This window comes from Lygodium microphyllum, chromosome 23 (genome assembly GCF_053477565.2).
Source record: "Lygodium microphyllum isolate KBCC chromosome 23, Lygodium_microphyllum_v1.1.10, whole genome shotgun sequence".
In the NCBI taxonomy this organism is placed as follows: domain Eukaryota; kingdom Viridiplantae; phylum Streptophyta; class Polypodiopsida; order Schizaeales; family Lygodiaceae; genus Lygodium; species Lygodium microphyllum.
In genome coordinates this window covers 48,709,688-48,731,954 of record NC_141157.1, presented here as the reverse complement: position 1 = coordinate 48,731,954, position 22,267 = coordinate 48,709,688, and the positions used below count along the sequence as shown (strand labels likewise).

At 43.2% G+C, this 22,267-nt stretch overlaps 2 protein-coding genes across 4 annotated transcripts; one reads left to right on the top strand and one right to left on the bottom strand.

Moving 5' to 3' along the window:
- The first annotated feature begins 826 nt into the window (after positions 1-826).
- LOC148016151 (pentatricopeptide repeat-containing protein At1g11290, chloroplastic-like) lies at positions 827-5,990 on the top strand. Of its 3 annotated transcripts, none has more exons than XM_087664454.1 (3): positions 827-1,131; positions 1,563-1,660; positions 1,746-5,990. In XM_087664454.1, the coding sequence occupies exons 2-3, from the start codon at positions 1,563-1,565 to the stop codon at positions 2,914-2,916; spliced, it is 1,269 nt and encodes a 422-aa protein (XP_087520580.1). In that variant the 5' UTR covers positions 827-1,131; the 3' UTR covers positions 2,917-5,990. The 3 variants fall into 3 exon arrangements, with proteins under 3 accessions (XP_087520580.1, XP_087520579.1, XP_087520578.1); XM_087664453.1 differs by having other exon boundaries at positions 827-1,327; XM_087664452.1 differs by having other exon boundaries at positions 828-1,278.
- A 2,050-nt stretch (positions 5,991-8,040) lies between these two features.
- LOC148016150 (magnesium-chelatase subunit ChlI-like) lies at positions 8,041-21,213 on the bottom strand. Its single transcript, XM_087663707.1, has 3 exons — positions 20,999-21,213; positions 9,311-9,444; positions 8,041-9,227 (listed from the first exon to the last, which is right to left on the bottom strand). Exons 1-3 carry the CDS (start codon positions 21,102-21,104, stop codon positions 8,151-8,153), a joined length of 1,317 nt encoding a protein of 438 aa, XP_087519833.1. The 5' UTR covers positions 21,105-21,213; the 3' UTR covers positions 8,041-8,150.
- Between the last annotated feature and the right edge of the window lie 1,054 nt (positions 21,214-22,267).

Sequence of the window (22,267 nt, the reverse complement as noted above, 5' to 3'; positions counted from 1 at the left end):
AAAAAGCTTTCAATCTCACAACACAAAGTGTATTGAGACGTATCAAAGTAGAAGATTTATAAGGCTAAGATTACCTTAGAGTGAATGGGCCTATATACATGGCTAGGGGGAAAAAACCTCTCAGAGAGAAAATTTGCCTCATTAGTCCTACATGTGTTCATACATATCACTACCAAAATATGTTAACAAAATTGAAACAAGCCTTTAGGAATATATTCCTTTAAATACACACCTTTGTTGCAACATTTACAAAGTTAAAATTCCTTACTCATATGAGGCTTTCAAAATGAAGGGGGGGAACATATTTATGTGAAAGGTTCTCAAAGACATCCCAAATGAATAGCCTAAGCACAAGCTTTTATAATAGTGAAAAAAATAGTTAATCAACGTAACAATGTTTATAAACATTGATATCCACAAAAGCTTATGTACAATGACACAAATGAAAGACTAAACATAATGGCAGCATGGACTAAGTACAACAATAGGATATGAGCAACGAAGACAAAACGTATCTTTTTACACAAGAGAAACACATTAACTATGTTATGTAACAAAATTGCCCATTGTAAGAAAGGCATCAAAAGAACCGAATAGGGCAATGCTCTCACGTAAACCTTGCACACCTGTTACTATATGGTAAAGGGCCTATATTACTCGCACTTAAGGAAGATGGGTTCGTTTCATCCTAGAGCCAACTTGAGTTTCGCAAAAGCATTCTCAAAACCATATGAGAACGGGGAAAATGCCTCCCCAAAAACATATACTTTTAACTATAAGTGAAGAAAAAACCGAGAAATGTTAGTCCTCATGTGTGAAAGGAAAAGAGTCTAATGTATGGTTTCTTGAGAAGGTATGGTAGCCCTCATGTGTGAAAGGAGAAGAATCTATGCATGGTTTGTACAGAAGATATCCATCACTTATAAAAGGTGCGAAACGTTTGATCGACTGCTCAAAGGGATCGATCCGCCATCGCAATCTATCCGAGTGCTCGTGCCTAACCATCCCCGTCCAGGAAAAGGACGAATCACGACGGGGTTTGATCTCTGTAGAAGAAAAATCGAGCTCGACCCCCTTTCTTGGATGGCTTTATAAGCTCGTTTGTTCCCTCCCGGGATCCGCTCTGCTTCAGTATGCTGGCCCCCGCCAATCCTTTGTTTTGTAAATGTAACTGCTGTTAAGTAATCGAACATACTGGGATTTCTTGACAGCGAGCTGTGGATCTATGGCTAAAAGCAAGCTGTAGCAGCTCAGAACAGTACACCCTCAGTGTCTAGGGTAGTTACTGCCCTTGAACTCCCCCTTGATCCTATAACGATTCGCTGCGGTACTCAATTTTAGCTGTCAATCAGCTTCCGCTGAATGCATTAACATTGCACTGAACAAACTTTCTTGCATTGCTGGTTTGTTTCTAAGACTTAATCGTCATTCTCATACCGGCACTCTCATACATTGTGCCAGCTACAAGCTTTCTTGCATTGTTGGTTTGTTTCTAAGCCTTAATTGTCATTCTCATACCAGCACTCTCTTACCTCGTGTTATCTTACTTGCATGTTTTCCAGATGCATTTGGGTACCTTCAATTTCACATCAAAGTTTGGCTGTAGCTGCAGCGCACCAGCAGATGTTGATCCCAAAGGTTTAGGAAAGCTCTTGGGCAGGTATAAATCCTTTTTTTTTTTTCTTAAGTTTTAACAGCTTTTTGTGTGGTTGAATTATTTGAATAACATCTTTCACAACTGACAGGGCTATGGCAGATGATATCTCCATGTATGCAAGGAGAATTCCCAGTGAGGAACATTTGGACGATGCTGTGCAAATGGTTGACTTAATGATGAAACATAATATCCGAGTTTCCATCAACACCTTTTCTACTCTCTTACAGAGGTGCACCTGCGAGAGAGATTTAAGATCAGGCAAGCAGGTCCATAAGCAACTTCTAGAAAATGGTTACAAATCCAACATTCTTCTGGCAAACACCCTGGTGGACATGTATGGAAAATGTGGAAGTCCGCATGATGCACGAAAAGCATTTGATGAAATGCCTAAGCACAACACATATTCATGGAGTGCCATCATCGCAGCATATGCAAATCAAGGCCTAGTAGAGGAGGCAGTAAATCTTTTGCAGAAAGCTGACCAGGAACCCGATAAGATGATGTTTGTGACAGTCCTGCAAGCGTGTGCAAGTATTGGAGATCTGAGTTTGGGTAAACAGGTCCATGAGGAGATAAATAGAAGTGCCTGCAAGTCAGATCTTAGTGTAAGGAATGCTTTAATTGACATGTATGCCAAGTGTGGGAAACTTGACACTGCATATGAAATGTTCAGCCAACTCTCTGAACATAATGCAGACTCATGGACTGCTATGATCACAGCATATGGCAGGAAAGGACTTCAAGAGAGAGCATTTTCATTGTTTGAGCAGATGCTTCACTTTGGAGTTGAGCCAGATGAAGATACTTTTAGCAGTCTTCTACAAATATGCACTGAGTCAATGAATAGAGAGCAGGGTTTGTTAGTCCATGCTCAGATTATAGCATTTGATTATGAGATGGATCCACATGTTGGTAGCTGTTTGGTTGAAATGTATGCAAAGAGTGAATATTTAATGCGTGCTTTGACAGTAATCAATAAAATGCATGAGCAGAACCTTGCATCATGGAATGCATTGATCATAGCTTTTATTGAACATGGGCTCAATGCAGAGGCCCTGGCACTTTTCCAGCAGATGCAACCAACAGGTGTGGAACCAGATGAAATCACATATTTAAACATCATTCAGGCATGCAACAATTTGGCAGCCTTGGAAGAAGGCAGGCTGGTGCATGATCAAATTGTGAAGTTTGGCCTTGTCTCTGTCAACTTAGAAATTTCTCTTAGTAAATTTTATGCAAAGCTTGAAAAGTATATGTGATGCACAGCAAATGGTTGACGTAATGCCTGAATCAGACATGCATGGTGGACACTCACATGGATTCAAGAGATCAACAGCCAGACCTAGACACACTTGATATTCAACTGGAAAGTTGTGTCATGTCATACAATCTTAAACGGGCAAGAAGTTGCATGCATTACTCTTTCAATATGGATGTCAATGGTCATTTTCATGTGCTTACAGAGTTTTTTTGTTTATATGTATATATTGGGAGGATCAAACAAGGAGATCCATCTTACTAAAACATGTTTACTAGAGATCTAGCAACAAGAAGATCAATCTCATACGCATGCTTGATGGATATACTTGTCCTTGTTTGCCTTTTCCGAGTGCTGCCAAACTTTGCACATACTTGCAGAAGCTCAAGTTTTGTGCCTTGATTTGCTACCACACTCTTGCTTTGTGAAATGCATCAGGTTATGGTCAGGTAAGGAAGATATTACAGGGATTGTAGTGACTTAGACCAAGTGAAGTGGTGTCATCCAGGGTGCAATAAAGCAACTTACGATTCACCAATCCATACACAGGCTTATGGAACCTCAAGTGTTTAGTGCATGGAATTATTTATGAATTCGCATCATCATATGCTGCCATCATTTGAGCCTGAATAAAGCAATTCTTTAAGTCATATCCTTGGCACATTTACAAAGTAAAAACTGATACGCTCATGGAGTTTCTCTTATCATTGATCTAGGATGCCTTCTCCAAGCTCTGTAACCACCGCTGACTCGGAGGCAAGGATTGTTAAGTCATGCATTAAGCAAATTCATCTTGGATTGTGGCGGAAGAGAAATTTGGGAAAATCAACTTAAATCTATATATATAATTTATCTTTGCATGTTCATGTGCCAAGTAAAAACTGCCCTAAGATATAGGAATGCAGTACATGGGATGCAATGGGCTTTCAAAGCACATTCCCAGAGTAATAGGACTGACTCTTGAAAAACCATGCCAATTTTTGTAAGGTATGCAGTTCTTAATTAAGCACTTGTCAGCTCTTACATGCTCACTTGACTTGGTGATGGCTTGTGTGAAGATTGCTGCAGGTGCGAAGAGTCTCAGTTCTAATGCAAGCCATCTTTGTTGTGAATCACAATTATTGATGTTGCAGAACTGTGTCCAAGTTAAAGGAGAAGACCTACCCAGCCAATGGGCAGGTCACTGTGACTGAACTTCAGTGCAGAGGTCTGAGATGTGGTAACCTAGGTAGCCAATGTGCAAGCTAATGAAGATCTGCTCTAGTGCACCTGTGACATGGCAGCATTTTCCTCCACAAAATGGACACTTTTTGGCAACAAGAAAGCTAGAACATTGTCAGGAATGTCCAAAGACCATGATGCAGAATTCACCAAACCTATTAACATTTAAAATGGCCCCAGATGGTCGTTTTAATGGTCAAAAAATAGATTATAATGGTTTGGCCAACATTGTAACTGTTTTACAGGTTTAGTCTACTTTGTGATTTACTTTAAGAGTTTTGGACTGTTTAAGGCCGCTCTTGGTTTTCAGTTGGTCAATCAATTGATATTGGAGATCCTGGATCATGCCTACTCTTCTAGCAGAGATTGTGGTTTGGAGTTGATTGATCTTCTCCGAGGTAGTCAACAGCAAGATTGCAAGTATTAGATGATGCAAAGCATGAGTTAGAGGTTTGAGCATTGAGAGCAAGAGAGTCGTGATTGTTTTAAGTGTGGGTGGAGGCCAATCATGACTGATCGAGCAACTGTTCTAGATTGGACAAGGACATGCTCCATGGACATGGAGTGCAGGAGTGTGCTGGATAGTGCATGGAATGGGCTCTTGGAGCCATACCATGTACATCTTTCTATTACTGTCATAATATACAATATGAGGATTGTTTCTGCCTTTAGGTTCTCTCGTCTTTTCTTTGAGTTGGTCATTTTAAGACCTGGTGTCCTACAGTTGGTATTAAAGCCAACGCTTGATGATTCACGAGTGAATGGAGTTGAAGTATTCCAAAAAATTTCACTTCTACAGTAGGGTTTGAGGATTTTTTTTGACCGTGGAGGCTTATGAAGAGCTTGTCAAGCAAGTAGAGCCAACATGTGTAACAACAGAGGTGACACACTTGGAGGCAGTGTCACTTCACCAAGAGTTCACTGTACTTGAAAGCCAAATGACTTCTTCCCATTTGACAGTATCTCAACTTCGAGGGGAGGTCACTGACCTGGAGCAATGCATTGAATGAAGGTTGAATCAATTGGACAGGTTGGTGGTTGTAGATTTAGCAGATGAGGAGCTTGATGCAGTATGTACTCATCTCAACTACAAGCCACCTAGAAATGAGAGGAATAGCACTACTCAAGTGCCTCCACCACTGAGTTTATCAAACCTTAATTAGCTCATTAAAACAGCCCCAAAACTCCAAAAAATCCAAATTTTTTGTGTCCCATATGTAAACACCCAAACTTTGGGAAAATCCACATCGATAAATTGGTGGCTACCTAGCCACTTCCTTAATCCCTTGTTTTGTAGGTTCCATCTGTTCCAGTTATCAACCATCTTCCATCACGTGGCTGTCTATCTTTCATTCAACTACTGCCACGACTCCTTAAGCCCCAAGTGCCTTGTATTGAGCTGCCACCTTCTCTAGCTGCTGCCAAGCTGTTCGGTACCCTCTCCCTCAGCTGTCAACTCGACTGCTGCTGCTCCTGCTGCTGCATTTTCAGTTTCAGCAGGCCACCCTGCTGCCCAGCATCACCAATATCTGCTATAGGCTGTGCTTTGCAGCAGTGCAGGCCTCCTTGCATCTGTCTACACCTTTCCAGCTGTCACCCAGCTACATACTACTGTGTGACCTGTTGCACTCATTTTGAGGCAGTACATTGCTGCATTTATCAGCACTGGCATCACAAACTGCTGCATTTTGGTTTCCAGCATGCTGCCCTTCCATTTTCGATGTCATCTCAGTTCTGATTGGTGGTTACGGCTCTTGGGATCCATCTCTGGTGGACATCACTCTCCTACTACTCCCTCAGCCTGCTCCCATGAGAGTCATCGGCTGTTGGAAAGCTCTGCCTTTGAGTATCTTGTACACTCATTTATTCATTTACAGCATTCATTCATTTACTTTAAAGTTCTCTTCTTTGCGTTTTTTTCTGAATTATTTTGTTTTAGTCATGTCTGTACATTTTGTGTTCAAACCCTAGCATATCTTCACACTGGATGGCTCCCCTACCCTCAATCATGTTCCAACTACTTCCAATTTTTCTCCAAAGGATGCCTTGGGCCACCCATATGCCTCTAGTGTCTATCCTTACCTATTCTATGGCCATCTTTCTTAGTGAGAAGAAATGGGTGGCAATGGCGAAGAAATGGACTATTCCAAAGTCCAAGATTCTTTATGTGCAAAAAGTTTTCAAGATGAGTGGCTCTTTGGTGGTTGGATCAAGGACATGGATAGTGTGCTTGCCTTTATGTGGCAAATGGAAGGATTTAAGATTCTTCATATGCAAAAAGTCTTTAGGATAGAGTGGCTATTTGGTGTGAGTCTTGCCTCGAGACCCATGTAGTGGACACATGGGCTAAGATGTGTTCAACGATACTTTAGCACTTTACTCCGATAATGGAATATAAGTTGCAGCAAAGAAAGAGTGAAAATCCTTTCAGCAGAAGTAAGAAGAGGATGTGGGTATGTACTTAATTTCTTTTGAGCATTGTCATGGATATGAAGTTGATGGTCCTCAAAGATCAATTCCCAAGGGTTTGGGAGATGAAGTACAAGAAAAGGCTAGGGCCAAGACTTTTGTAGATGTCGACAAGGAAAACATGTTATTATGAGGACTTTTGAAGACATTAAAAATGCATTTGCTACCTCAATTAGTAAAGTGGCAAAGCAAAGTTATCCACTTGGCAAGATGAAGCTTGAAGCTTGAGCCTCATTCCGTAAGTGTTTTCTGAGTACATAGTGCATCGTGGGCTACTTGGAGCTGCAGCCCAACAGCAAACTCCTCTGGTAGTGTAGTTTTTCATTGAGATAACCATATCAATGCTGCCTGCACTTGAATAATTTCTCCTTTTTAGACTTGATCAAGCACACCAGACAAGAACTCATAGCAACATTTCTTCTTCAGATTGAGTAGCCATTAAGGAAGTTTACTGTGTCTGACCTTAACCTTGGGATCATGTCAACATCATTCATCCTTAATAAACGAAATAAGCTAGAAGGCAGCTTCACATTGTTGGTAGTATTCATCTGCTTGTTATTCAGTTCTAATTTGTCATTGTGCACTGTGAGCACTAGGAATGTAGTGTGGACTATTGCAAGAACATATGGCTTCTCACATTGTGCTGCCCTTGACCATGCCAACAACTGACTCCCTGAACAATAATATCTTGCAGTTTGCAAGCATGGCATTTACACTGTTGAGGTAAATGCAAAGCATGCCACTGTATGTTATACCAACCATCATAGATGCTTGCATAGTTGCTAGCCAAGGAGGTAAACTTGATCTACTTGTATCCATGTGAATGCACTTAGCTTGGAAGCCCACATCTGCCACATGTGATAGGTGAGGTGGAAAATCTTAAGGACTTAGATGCCATTTGCAACAAAGGAGCATACACATAAATTTTGCATACAGCAATAACTTAATGTGGACATTAGCTGAAACATGTGGGCACGAAACATGATGGTGCTCAGGGTTGATGGATGACTCCGAAGGAGGGAAGCCTGGACCTAGTTGCACAGCATCCTTTCTTAAGGCACTTGCAGCTTGTCAAGTGACAGCATAAGGCATCAATGATCACCAAAAGGTGATAGGCCAACCAAGTGAACAATATCAATGCCACAAATCACTCCAGATGCAGAAGGCCAAGCAAGTGACTGATTCTATGAAAAAATGGACCACAAATATTACTGTGGGCTCAAAATCCCAATTTTAATGCCTTTAATAGCAAGAGATAGAGTAGCATGTTCTCTGTGGGAGTGTCATGTAAAGCCAACCACATACTGATTTTGATGAACTTCGCAGCAGAAATACTTATGAAAATGAACTGCATTGCATGTTGTCGAATGCTCAATGAACTCAAAATCAGCCTGTGGGTACTAAGGCGACTTTTCTCATCACCAAAATGCTCTAGTGAAAATAAATAAATAAAAGTTGCATCTGTGCATTCATGTTGAATAAAGAAATCTCATACAGCATGGTTGATGTACTTCATAACAAAAAGCAGCACAATCCTTTTCAGACTCATGTTGTGGGTTTTGCATACCCAAACACCTCACAGAATTTTTCTACAACTAGCAGGCCAGAGTCAATAGACTCCAAAGGATCTTTCCGGAGTCGGTGACGGAGACAGTTAGCAATGACTGTGTAGACATCCTCAGCAGTGACTTCATCCCTGCCACGAAAGGCGGCCAATGCTTTTGCGGCCCGGTTTGTCACAATGTCACCTCTTAATCCATCCACATTAAGGTCTGAGCACACTTGTGAAATCTTCACCCGAATGTCATGTGGCAATTTCACTTGGGAGACTCGAGCTCGTGCCTCAGAAATCTGTCTTTGCAGCTTCTCTTGCTCCTCCTTATAAGATTCTCTAAATGCTTTTGGATCCTGATCAAACCTTGCCCTCTCCTCAACAATCTTCACCCTCAGCTCAGCATCTCTTACAGTTCCCACTTGTGCATGCATACCAAACCTGTCAAGCAGCTGAGGCCTCAGCTCCCCTTCTTCAGGATTACCTGAGCCTATCAAGATAAATCGAGCAGGATGTGAAATGGAGATTCCCTCTCTTTCTACAGTGTTCCATCCAGATGCTGCTGAATCCAAAAGCACATCTACCAGATGGTCATCAAGAAGGTTCACTTCATCGACATACAAAATGCCCCGATTCGCTTTTGCCAAAAGACCAGGCTCAAAAGCTTTTACTCCCTCAGTAAGAGCTTTCTCAATGTCAATGGTTCCACATACCCTATCCTCCGTGGCTCCTAAAGGAAGATCAACCATGGTAATCTTTGTTACTGCCACAGGCAGCTTTTGTTGCTGTTGGATTTTTATCCTGACTTCCTCACTCATTAACTCAGGGTCATCAGGGTCAGAATTAAATGGATCACTTGCAACAACTCTTATCTCAGGTAGTAGGTCAACAAGTGACCTTACAGTTGTAGACTTTCCAGTTCCTCGGTCACCCATGATCATGACCCCCCCTATTTTGGGATCAATCACATTGAGGAGCAAGCATAACTTCATCTCTTCCTGTCCCACAATAGCTGTGAAAGGGTAGACAGCACGTTGGCTCTCCTTTGGGATAATTGGTGGAGTTGAGACCTGCAAAAATTAAAATTCAGAAATAAACAAAAATACATGTCATCATACAGCTAAAAAGACTGCAAAACGGTGCAAAAAAAAACCTGTTCAGGTGATAGAACCGTGCTGCTAGCATTTTTCACCACAGCAAAGCCTCCAACAGTTGGCTTTCCAATCAGTGTCTGAGGGTCATACTTAAGCTTCAACCCTTGAACAAAACCGTTACTCAGTAAGGGTCCTGTCAACAGAACAGTCATATCAGCACAAGAAAAAAGAGCACTGAATGCATAACAAAGAAACGACCAATTAGATGAAGCTTTTGCTCCAAAAACTTGTAAAGAAGTTGCAAGCATCAGCATCAACAACAGACATTTACTATTTAACACAGTAAACTCAAGGTAGGCACTCTGTTGTTGCAGGACTTCAGTATGAAATACCACAGGCAATACTTTATGTAGCTGACAGGCACCTACTTTTAGTCTTGACCTGATACTAACAAACTGGCCTGAGGCACTGGTTCAAGGTCAGGATGATCACATGTTTGTCAAAAAATTCAATCAATATATAAAGTCATCTGCCAATCATATGCAGCCTTCAAAATATTTAACCCACTGGGGCAGCTTCCAATCTTCCTTGATATTCCAATACTCAGTCCTACCTCAGGTGAACAACTTCTAGCCCAGTAGTTTCCTGTATGTGTATTTGATGTCATGAGCAATAGTTTGATGTAATGAGAGGCTTGAACCAACACAGCACCTGCAAAGCCCCCAATCAAATCCAGACCTGGGGGTGGGTGCACATAAGCACCCTGGCTAAGCATAAGTTTGTCATTGACTCGTCACCAAATCTCATGGTGCAACACATTTCAGCTCTGAATGCTCTCTCTCAAATATTATCACTCACTCACTTCAGATGCTAGTCCAGTTATCCAAGGTTTCAGCTCACCAGAGAGCACAGGTTCCAAGCATTGAGTGCTCTCTGACCAGTATCAGCAGCAGAATTCAAAAAAACACTACTTTCACAGCTCTATAGGGAAAGTCTATTTATGGTTTGTGACTCGCCCCTTTTAGATGTAGCTCTTAGGTTTGAGTCTGAGCTAGTTTCACTCGTTGCTGAAGCAGAGAGATGGATAAATCAGTTACCCACAAGTACAATGCTCTTCAAACAATCCAGCAGGCACTTCTTGCAGTAGTAGCAGGAATTTGTCTTCGATATGAGACTACCAGCTCCAACAGTTACTCCTATACTCCTGATTTTGAGTTTATCTTTAGAGGTTCTCTCTCTGGTTTCATCTTCAAAGTTCAAAATTCAATCCCTCGGTCGTACAATATATACCGAACATCTACAATCTTGAGAGAGGATAGAGGCAAGTACAACTAAGCTCAGGCTGAAAATGCAAGTGCCAACTAAGAAGTGAGGTAAGCAAGTACATGGGCACAAAACAACAAAAGAGGACATGAACAGAGGCTGTTTAGCTAGGGCTTGCCAACCAACCTGCCTATTTCACAACTTGACTGTAAATCCTACCCACCAGCCACAAGGCAATGTTTGCCCTCTGGCACTTCCTCCATCACTTGGGTTCTGTCAGAGTGCAGCGATGCAGAAGCGTAGGACAAAGACTGAGAGAGTGTGAACACAGAGAGGAGAGAGAGAGAGAGAGAAAAGGAGACAGTGTAACGCAGAAAATCTGCAGTGTAGTATGCTGTATAAGAGTGCAGAAATATACACGGGGGCAGAGAAAATATCTGTGTGTCTCCCCGTCTTGAAGACCTCGATCTCCGTCAGCCCGGGCCGCAGTCAGTCTCAGCCAACAGATCTCAAGATCAGAATAAAATAGAGTGTGCCACCAACTGGCTATATATAGCAAGGAAACACAAAAAAGCCCAGCATCAGGTTGGCTGAATAAAATAATCAGAAAACTGTCCAACTATGCAAAACTGCTGTCCGACTGTACCAGCACCACATGGCATCCTGCCGTACTGCTGACGTGGCATCTTGCTCTATTGTCCGTACGACTCTGCACACTGCTGTCCAGGAACTGATTATGTGGCACCTGACAAAGCTGTCCAACACAAATAAACCCTAACACAGCCTGTCCAGGGGATGACTCTACCGCTAACACCCCCTCTTAAATCCTGGACGAGGCATCAAGCTGACGTATCTAGAATGTTGACGAAGTAAACCCTGGGGAAGCGCCTTTGTGAACAAATCTGCAAGATTATCCTCCGTCTTGCAGTACTCCACATCAATGGTCTCCCAAATGAAGTGATACTGGACCTCCATGTGCTTCATCCGGGCATGGAATACAGGATTCCATACCAAGGCAATGCAACTCTCATTGTCGCACCAGGGAAAAGTAGGACAAGTCTGGGGGGGAAGCCAAGCTCCTCCAACAATCTCTGAAGCCACACAACCTCACATGTGGTGGAAGACGTAGCCCGATACTCCGCCTCAGTAGAAGAAAGGGCTACCGTGGGCTGCTTCTTGCTACTCCAAGAGATAACACTTGGACCCAAGGTAAAACAGTAGCTTGTAGTAGACCGCCGGTGGTCCACATCGCCAGCCCAATCCAAGTCACTCCAACCTGCAAGAACAAGATCAGAAGCATCTGTGCCTGCGAGATAAGAAATCCCTAAGTCAGAGGACCCCCTCAAATACCGAAGAATCCTCATGGCAATCTGCCAATGCACCTGGTTGGGTTCACACATGAACCCTGCCAAAAGACCCACAGCAAAACAAAGATTAACACGACTGTTGAGAAGCCAAATCAAGGAGCCAATCAACTGGCAGTAATGGGAAGCATCCATCAAGGGAGAATCTAAGTGTGAAGTGGCCTTCCAGTTCGGATCCATAGGAGTAGAAATGGTCCGACACGTCTCCATCTCAAAAGTCATCAAGAGCTTCTAAATGTATCGCTGCTAAGAGATGAAAATCCCCCTCTGAGACTGATAAATCTCGTGACCCAAGAAGAAATGAAGAAGCCCCAAATCCATCATCTTAAACATCTCATATAAAGCTGTCTTGGTCTCTCGGACATTCTGTGCATGATCCCTTGTCAGAATCAAATCATCAACATGTAACACAAACGACACACGACCAACCTCGGAAGTGTGCACATAAAGCTGCAAATCGGCCTTGGAGCACCCATATCCCAACTTTGACTAAAGAAACGAGTTAATCTTCTCATTCCATGCACGCGGAGCCTGCTTGAAGCCATACAAGGCCTTCTTCAACTTGTAGACATTCCCATTCTAGGACCCAAAGCCAAGAGACTATCAACATAGATCTCCTCCTGCAAATCACCATTGAGAAAGGCCAACTTCACATTCAACTGACAGGCCATCTCCTATGGCCAGCCAAGGCAAGAACAACTCGAATAATCGCCATACGAGCAGTGGGGGCAAAAGTATAATGAAAATCAATGCCTGGGTGCTAAGCAAAACCTTTAACAACAAGGCAAGTCTTGTGCTTGTCCAAAGAACCATCGCTAAGGTATTTGGTCTTGAAGACCCACTTGACACCAATCACCTTCTTGTGAGAGGGACGAGGCACGAAGAGACCAAGTGTCATTCCTCTCAATAGCCTCCAACTCAGCTTCCATAGCCTTCCGCCAATGGTCAGACTGCAAAGCCTCCTTCACTAAAGTGGGCTCACAATCCTACATAACACGGGCTATCAAACAATAGTTAGAGCAAACAAGCTCCATAGAATGTGCATGATTCCTCCATGACCTCTGCGGTCCATCCTGCGGTTCCCACTTCTCAGGAACCGCCTCGATCCCTGAATCTCAAAGTGTGTCATGGGTCCAACGAGGAGGAGGACAAACCTCTCCCCATCGCCCGCCATCTGCTGAAGACTTGGGTACATCCACCTGTGAAAGCTCCTCGGGGGTGACCGGTGGAAGGAAAGACTTTGAATCAGAAGAAGAATCTCCATCAAGAGGCTTTGGCTCCAAAGAAACTGTCTTGGGAGCCCAACTCTCCCCTCTATCTCCAAGGACAAGGTGCTCCTCACCCCCCTCAGTGGCCGGAACTCCCACGAACCGCACATCTTGGCTCATGTAGACATCCTGCTTGACGGGATCAAACAAATGATAACCTTGGGGCTGGGAGCTGTAGCAAAAAAAAACCTGTCGTCGAGAAGCCGCCTCAAACTTGTCATGTTGTGTCTTTGGGATGTGCACATAGACGTCATACCCAAAGATCCTGAAATAAGAGACATGAGGCTTAGTCCCAAAGTAAGCCTCAAAAGGTGTCATCCTATCAACGGCCGAAGTAGAAGATCGATTGAGGATGTGAACTGCAGTAGCCACTGCCTCGACCCACAGAAACTGAGGTGTCTGTCAGTGCTCCATCATGGTGTGCGCCCCTCAATCACACTTCCGTTCTTCCGCTCCAAAATGCCATTCTCTTGAGGAGTGTTGGTGTTAGTAAACTCCTGGTGAATGCCCCTATCTGCACAAAAACGAGCAAACTCATTAGACATAAATTCACCTCGCTTGTCTAAACAATGCAAGGTCTTCAATCGCCGGCCAGATCAGTTCTCCTCAAAGAGAAGCCAATCCTTGAAGTGAGAGAAAGCCTCTAACTTCAATGGTAAGAAATAAGCCCACGTCATCCTGCTGTAGTCATCTACGATCAACATGAAGTACAAGCTCCCCTTTAGGGACTCGGTCCTCATCAGGCCACAAAGATCCGTAGATACAAGCTCCATGGGTATAATAGACCGCCTTGAAGCTTTGATGGGGAATCGCATCCTAATGCAGTTTCCCACGAATGTAGGAGACACATGGCTAATGGCTCACCGCTATGACAATCCTCACGACGCCTTACGAAGATACTCATAGTTCAAGTGGCCAAACCGAGTGCAACACCTCAGAAGTGTGGGTACCACCACGTCCATCTGAAATCAACTGCATCTCACCCTACGCAGCAATAGATACAAAAGAGTTGTCTCCTATGAGATTCAGCCCACGCGAAGGTCACAAATGGACAACACCAATGGGAGAAGGAATCATGTGCCGGGAGACACCACAGTCCACGCGAAGGTCACAAATGGGCAATACCAATGGGAGAAGGAGTCATGTGCCGGGAGACACCACAGTCCACAATCCACTCACAAGCCTGGGGAGCTACCATTGCAATATCAGAAGTCTTTGGTGTAGAGTCCTCAATGACTACTAAGTGTAGAAAAACAGCTGATGAGGATGCAGCCACCACTCCAGAATCCTTCATGTCCTTCTTGATGTCCTCCTTGTCTTTGTCAGGGCAATCTTTCTTCCAATGACCGGTCTTACCACAAATATGACAAGTCAGTTCCTTCTTGTTCTTCTTGGATTTGTTGTCCTCCTTCTTTTTCTTTTGGTCTTTCCTTTTCTTCTGAGAGGCTTGACCAACCAAAGCCTCTAATTTAGAAGCATTTAGTCCCTTCAATTGCTCCTCTTGGTCCAAGACCATAGAAACCACCTCTTCCCACCGAAGAGTCGACTCCCGCCCTAAGGCAATAAGAGCAAAATAAAAGGTACCGAATCATAGTGGCAACTGGGATAGCAAAGTGATCGCCGTGTCTTCGGAGAAAATAGGCTTCCCTGCATTTTGAACTTGCATCTGAAGCTGCCAAAGCTTATTGATGTGTTTCCTAAGTGAATAAGACTTATTCACGGACAAAGTTCACTTCTGCACCTCCAAAGAAACCCTCTTCATTAGGATCATCCGATTGTACATCTAGTCGAGCTCCAGCCATATCTCTTGAGCCATTGTCAAGTACTCGATGTGAGCTATCACGGCTGTGGTGCAAGACAAAAAAAGAAAAAAACGTATCCTGGCATTCAGTTTGTCCCAATGAGACTGGGCCTTGGTCAACTTCATATGAGCATTGGAAGAGAGTTTGGGCACATCTCTTACCGAGGGCCTATTAATCTCGTCCATCACAAGCTCTGCCAAATCATAAGACTCCAAAACGGCCAACATCATCACCTGCCACATGCGATAATTATCACCATCAAGCTTTTGATCCTATGGAAAAGCTAGTAGGATAAGCACCTTCTTGTCCATGATCGCCTAGAACTTCAAATCAGTCTCTGTGGACATGTTCACCTGCAATGCCTACAGAAACGCAAAATCAGCTCCCTCTAACTGTGTAAACACAGCCTTCTAGGACTGGTTCCTCCGCTGCCCAATCCTTCTTCACCCGCCAGAGGCCATGAAAAGGTAAAATCTGCAATGGAAGGCCTAAAACGCAGCCTTCCTCTCCTTCGAACAGCAATAACCTGCAACAAATTCACCAGTTGGACTCCTTTCCCGTACACCCACACTGGCTTCAGCCTTGATCCGATGCGCAGCCCCCCTGCTGGCCCTTGAATCCTGGAAACACAGCCTTGTGTCGCGCTGAAATCTCCTCTTTAGGTAGGTTCAGCACTCAGTCAATCCATCTTCACCGCTCTGATACCATGTCAGAGTGCAGAGATGCGGAAGCGTAGGACAAAGACTGAGAGAGTGAACACAGAGAAAAGAGAGAGAGAGAGAGAGAGAGAGAGAGAGTGACACAATGTAACACAGGAATTCTGTAGTTTAGTATTTTGTATAAGAGTGCAGAAATATACACGGGGGCAGAGGAAATATCTACGTGTGTCTCCGTCTTGAAGACCTTGATCTCCGTCAGCCCGAGTGCAATCAATCTCAGCCAACAGAACTCGAGATCAGAATAAAACATAGTGTGCCACTAGCCAGGAAACACAAAAACGCCCAGCATCAGGTTGGCTGAATAAAATAATCAGAAAACTGTCCAACTGTACCAGCGCCACGTGGCATCTTGCCATACTGCTGGCGTGGCATCCTACTCTGTCCATACGACTCTGCACACTGCTGTCCAGGAACTGATGACATGGCACCTGACAGATCTGTCCAACAGAGATGAACCCTCACACAGCCTGTCCAGGGGATGACTCTACCAACAGGTTCAACACTCATTTTAGTCACTAGTCAACTTCTAAACCTAGCTTACTGGGGTTGGTTGACTTCTTGACCGTGTTGCCCATACCTAGTTCCTTTCCCATATTCTCTACCAGTACACAAACTGTCAAATAATTGAATTTCGTACCATTAACCTACGTCCTGATGGTATGCTGGCCTAGCCGTACGGCCACAACCAACTCCTCTTTGTTTTTCCACTTGGATCTCATACCCATAATGAGAAAGTATGTTGCTAACATAAATTAATGACATCAATTCTTGAAACACCTGAAGACTTCAGATTGCTGTCCCAGCATTCATAACTCTCTGCTAGATGTAAACCCAGGATGTAAGGGTCAGGGTCACTCTCTGTAAAAAAGATTGATTCTGGCATGCTTGAGATCTTCATTCGGCTGTCTTATTGTTCCTCCACTTCCTATGATCACCAACGCATCCATGGCAGGGCAGAACCAGATAAAAGAACCTTGCTGCAGATGCTCAGACATGTCTTTCAAGATACACATCCCAAACAGTTGGGTATCTTCTTTTTTTGTGCATAAAGCACTCCCCTGTACAAGCTCAGACACATTCCAGACCAGTGGATACCTCATTCAATCCCCAGTATGGTGTAACGGCCCAGCCCTTATTATACAATCAATTTCAATCTGTTTTCATCAGGTTCATGCTGGTATTGACAAGAGTCATTCAAGATCCATCTGATGTGAACATTTGCTAAAATCTGGAAGCATGAAAGACACCTTCATGATTGGATAGCATACATCCACTACGATAGAGGTAGAAAGTTGTTCTGACAGAAAGCCTGCTTGTAGATTTCCCATAGTCAGGTCAAGAGAAACTCCAAACATATAGCAATAATATAGCTGCTGATAGCAGCACCTCTCATTAGAGTATAGTCACTTGTTCTGTTACACATCATGATTTGTGCCTCATATGTGACATGTGTCAACCTAAGGAGGACCGGCAGCCACTCTCAAGCCACTTGTGTTCCTCTAAGAGGCTCTAAGAGGGGTGTTCGCACTTGGGTTGTACCTATGTATATATGTGCTCTTTAGACTTTCCCTTTTGTGGGATCGTTTGTACTACATTCCCTATTCCATTGCAGTTGTAAGGTCCTTGCTCTTGCGCTTGGTCAAGGAGAGATGCTGCTGTAATCTTGCTTCCTCCTCACAATGGTGTGGTTGTTGTACTTGCTTTGATTGCACACTAGTTGATCCAGTTCCATTGCTCACTTGTTTATGCTTTCATGTGTTTTGTGTTTCACCTCTATGCTCTTCGATCTTGTATTTTGCTTCCATGCTTTGTCATTCTAACATGGTATCAGCCTTTCAAGTTTGCTTGATCTCTGATGCATTGAGTTTTGAGTTTCTGAGCTAATGGGTGCTTTTGTTGGTTTCTCTACCTTTTGAGGTCTGCATTTTGGAACACTGTGCTAGCGTTTGTGTTACATTCTCTCTATGGTACTGCTACCACATATTTGTTGCATTGCTCACTTCCTTATGTGCATTGGTCATGATGCCTTCACCAGCTTAGCACTGTGCTTGCCCGTTACTTGCGTGTTGCTTGGTTGGACCTGCAATCTTGACAGCATGCCATAATGGAGCAGGCTGTTTATAGAGGCCGTGTCGTGCTGGCCTGTGGCATCTTGCCTCTATTAGCCAACTGCCACATTGCTCACCTCTTTATGCGGCATTGCTCATGATGCCTTCACCACCTTAGCACCCTGCTTACCGGTTACAAGTGTGTCACCCGGTTGGACCTGCAATCTGAACAGTGTGTTAATGGAGCAGGCTGTTTGCGGAGGCTGTGTTGTGCTGACACGTGGCATCTTGCATGTATTAGCTGGTGTTTGACATTTGAATCATGCGATCGACTTCCAAGTCAGTTTTGGCTTGTGACACCCTGATTTTTTATCTATCATTTTGCCATGTTTTAGAGTTGACAATTTTAAAGCCTTTGACTACATTACGCCCCATTTCATTTGTTTTGAGACTCTTTTATATGTTTTAAACACCTGTTCTAGTGCAGTCATCTCCTTGGTCATCAGCAATGGATCTTTGATCAAGGTAACCCCTTTCCTCTTTTGATCTCCTTTCATCTCTAATTTATTTATGGATCCTTGTTCTTCTCATCCAGATTCTCAATTAAAGGGACAAACCTATGCTTGTTGGAAGTTGGAGATGAAGTCTTGGTTTATTGCTGAGGACTTGTAGAAGATGGTCAATGGTGAGAAGACAAAAGGCCTCTCTTTCTAAAGAGGCCGCATGAAATTATCTTGCATGCAAGCTGATATTTATGTGGAGACCATTTTGGACTTGAAGCAACAAAATACAGGGATATTTCATCTTTGATTCGTTCAATAGGGCCCGAGATTTCTCTAGGTCTCTACTTGTGAGACAATTGTGATAATCTAGGACAAGCTATCAGATGTGTACGAATGGCAATCTTCAGCAAGAGTTGTTCATCTATGAGGCTACCTTTACTATCTCAACTACAATTCCAATGAGACTACAGTATCCTTTCTCATGTGCATCAAGGTTATTCATGCTCAATTGATGACTCTTGCCTTTTGCCTTGCCCCATCAACAACCTTTTGTGTTTCTCTTCCTCCTCATGAGTATGATATTATAGCCAAGGCCTAGCAGATTCAAGTGTCTTACAAGTCGCTCTCTTTTGATGCCTTGACATCTATTTTCCTTGAGGAAGAATTTCCTCCAAGTATAGGAGCAACTTTCCTACCTTGGTGTTGGTGGCTATATCAAATTTGGTCTAAGTCTAGCAGGAAGAAGAAGGTGTCCCATTTATAATCTCGTGGAAAGCATGGCCATCTTTCTAAAGATTGTGAGAAGAAGGCTACCTCGTGGGATTCATGTTTGAGCTCCTCATCTAATCCTGGTCCAACAGTCGTAAAGCTCAAGACTCCCTTCTAACCTCCATCATTGTACCTCTACATACTTTTGGTCAAGAGGGCAATGTGAAGGTGTAGAGAGGACATCCTAATGCCCTCATAGTGAAAGAGGATCCTTTCCTTGTTGGACCCTCTTGTCATGGTTCTTCTAGGCCTACAAACCTGATGTATGTTTTTATATCTATGTGTGGTGGTTCTTTGGTCTGTTATGGTAGAGAGGGCTCATGAGAGAAATCTTGGATGATGTGCTACCTCCAAGTTCATGTATGCTTATACTATATGCTTCTTGTACTTGTGCACATGAGGGATTCCATATTTGTTGCATAACAACCTTTGTTGCAGCTCATGTGACTTTGATATGCAACAGCTTGTACATCTTCTTCTTACACTTCGCCTATTGGTGGTGCTTCATGCTCATTCTGCTTCTCGAACGTGTATCCAGCAGAGGCCTATGCTGGAGTGTCAACAATGCACTTTGTTCCTCTTTGGTGTTCCACATCTGAGCAGAGAGAGGATATAAGACGTCATGATTGCACCTCATATGTGTTCACCTTAGGACTTAGCATGATTGAGAGGCCAGTCTTTTGGGCCACTTGCATTCCTCTTGAGAGGCACTTGCACTTGTACTGTACCTGTGTTCGAGTCCCCTTTCCCCTTTGTGAATCCCTCGTATTTCTACATTTCACTGCAGACGTCCTTGGGCATGAAATCCTTGTTCTTGGCTATGGATAGAGACTGCTATCTTCTTGCTTCCTCCTTTCGCTACAATGACGGTTGTTGAACTTGCTTTGGTTGCACACTGGCAGGTACAGTTCCATTGCTCTCATTTTTCCTTTATGCTCTCATGTATTATGTGTTTCACCTCTATGCTCTTTGATCTTGTGTTTCACTTCTGCACTTTTTCACTCAGACAGGTTCTCACAAGATCCTCTACAAAAAGAACAGGTCTTTCCCATGCATTTGTTAGAGTTTGTAAACTGGGTAAATGTTTGTTTGCTTCAGCCCTCTTCTTCTTGTATGCTGGATGAGCACACATTAGAAAAGTTCTATTGCTCTGCTACACGAAATGTTTGGCAGCCCCACCAATTCGGTATGAGATAGACAAGATGATGTTTAATTGAACAGAACACACACCAGTTCTGCCTGCAAAATCCCATTAGAGTCCCCACTATGACCTCTAGTGTTGACTTATGACTGGGGTGATTAGGTTGAAAGCATGAAACCACAGGCTGGTTGTGCTTAATCTCTTGATGAATGCACCAGAATTGAAGTTTGGCACATCAGAAAAGTAAAAATTCGGGATTCTGTCTGATGTCTTGATAGAGATCCCAAACATACTTGGCACCCAGGAAAAGACTTGCATATCATTGAGGTTGAAGCATATTTTTGTGCATATCTTTGTGTTGCAACTCCGACACAATGCTTTTTGTAAGCCAATGTTGGTAACATCACCTACAATTCATGAAGAAGTCTCACCATGATTCGGGAAAAGCTATTGAACAATGTTTTCCGTAAAACAATTTTAGTGACAGCACCAATAAAGTGCGATGATTTCTTGCAATGTTACAGACGCAACTATTCAATGATGGGAACGCACAAGAATCGAGCCCAAACATGATGGGAACGCACAAGAATCGAGCCCAAACATCCTTGGCAACCAGGAAAGACTTGCACAGTATCGAGATGGAAGACACTTTTCTGCATATCTTTGTCTGGCAGCTCCCAGAGAATATTTGTAGTAAAACAATGTTGGTAACAACACCGACAAGTTGCGTGGAGAATTCTCACAATCATGCCAGGAAAACAATATTCAACAACGTGTTTGGTAAAGCAAATTTGATCACAGCAACGACAAAAATTGTGATGATTTCTTGCAATGATGCAGAAAAGAAAATGGGAAGGCACAAGAATCAGACCAATTCTGGGATGTCGAAGCTCGCTTGTCGGCAAGATGCGCTGGCTCGCGATTCCTGCTGCGTTACGATGATAGGAGGAGAAGGCCACGCACGCAGTTGCTTCCATGGCGGGAAGAGGGGAAATGCGTTGATCAGGGAAACCCCCCTTACTTCATTACACCTGCAGCAACATTAGTACCTGCTCCTCTTCACCTCACTAGGATAGGGTTCTCGCATTTTCATTGGATAAGCTTTTTTAAACGTTTCAATATAGAAAAAGGTGAAATTTTAAAATTGAGCAATTTTCCCTCAAGATTAAGGCTGGTTACACACCAAGTGATGGATGGCTAACCCCTTCCCAAAGTGTCGGCTTGCATTTTTTGAAACATACATTTACACACCAAATGGACACAATTTGTTAAAAAATAATAAATAATAAACTTATAACTTTTTGATTGGTTGCAAATGCAAAAAAAGTGCACCCTTGTGCCAATGGGGTTGTGGCATAGTGGTTTGGGTTGAGTTATGGGGGTGTGTGAGTTCAAACCCTACGGACCACATCCTAAAGGCACAATAAAATATCTATTCGCTTCAAAAAGTGCACCCTTGTCCTCCACTTTACAAAGTGGGCAAGGGAGACTCCCCGTCCAAAAGTGGGTAGGGAGTTCACCTATTTAGCAAGTAAACAACATATCATGTCCTCTCCAGTGTGTAAAGGACTACGGACGCCCAACCCTTAAATAAGTGTTTTGATTGGTTAAAGCTTACAAAGTGGGCATCTATCATTTGGTGTGTAACCAGCCTAAGGCATGGGAAATGAGTTTTCTTATAGACGTGCAAAGTTTTACATTAATAACCAATTAAATAATTTTGATTCTGATACAAGTAGGCATAGCCTTGTGATTAAGGGAATTCCAAGTGACTTCTATACTTTCCCCTTAGGAAAATCCTTTTATTCCTAACCTTGTGAGATTAAGGGACTTCCAGGTGACTTCTATACTTCCTCCTTACGAAAATCCTTTTATTCCTAGCCTTCCAAATGGATTGTAAAGTGAGGATGCAGTCCAAACACCTTAACTCATTGTCTTCCCATGGCAATTGCCAATAAATACAAGACTCCAAGCTAACATCCCTTTGACCCTAAAACCCCATATGCAATCGCAAAACATTCCATGCTAGAGTAGAAATACCTCCATCCTTAAAAAGGTGTTGATAGATTCTTCAGTGCCATTAGAGCATTTCCCATTAGATAATCCCCTCAAACTTCTCCCTCATGAGAAAAAATTCCCA

What these genes read in the sequence shown, in the direction of transcription:
- LOC148016151 (XM_087664454.1), top strand. Translation starts at nt 1,563, where the DNA reads ATGCATTTGGGTACCTTCAATTTCACATCAAAGTTTGGCTGTAGCTGC. An exon ending in TTAGGAAAGCTCTTGGGCAG is followed by an intron (nt 1,661 to 1,745) that starts GTATAAATCCTT and finishes CACAACTGACAG; the next exon opens with GGCTATGGCAGATGATATCT.
- LOC148016150 (XM_087663707.1), bottom strand. Translation starts at nt 21,104, where the DNA reads ATGGAAGCAACTGCGTGCGTGGCCTTCTCCTCCTATCATCGTAACGCA. An exon ending in GCTTCGACATCCCAGAATTG is followed by an intron (nt 9,445 to 20,998) that starts GTCTGATTCTTG and finishes TTCTGTTGACAG; the next exon opens with GACCCTTACTGAGTAACGGT. An exon ending in CGGTTCTATCACCTGAACAG is followed by an intron (nt 9,228 to 9,310) that starts GTTTTTTTTTGC and finishes TAATTTTTGCAG; the next exon opens with GTCTCAACTCCACCAATTAT.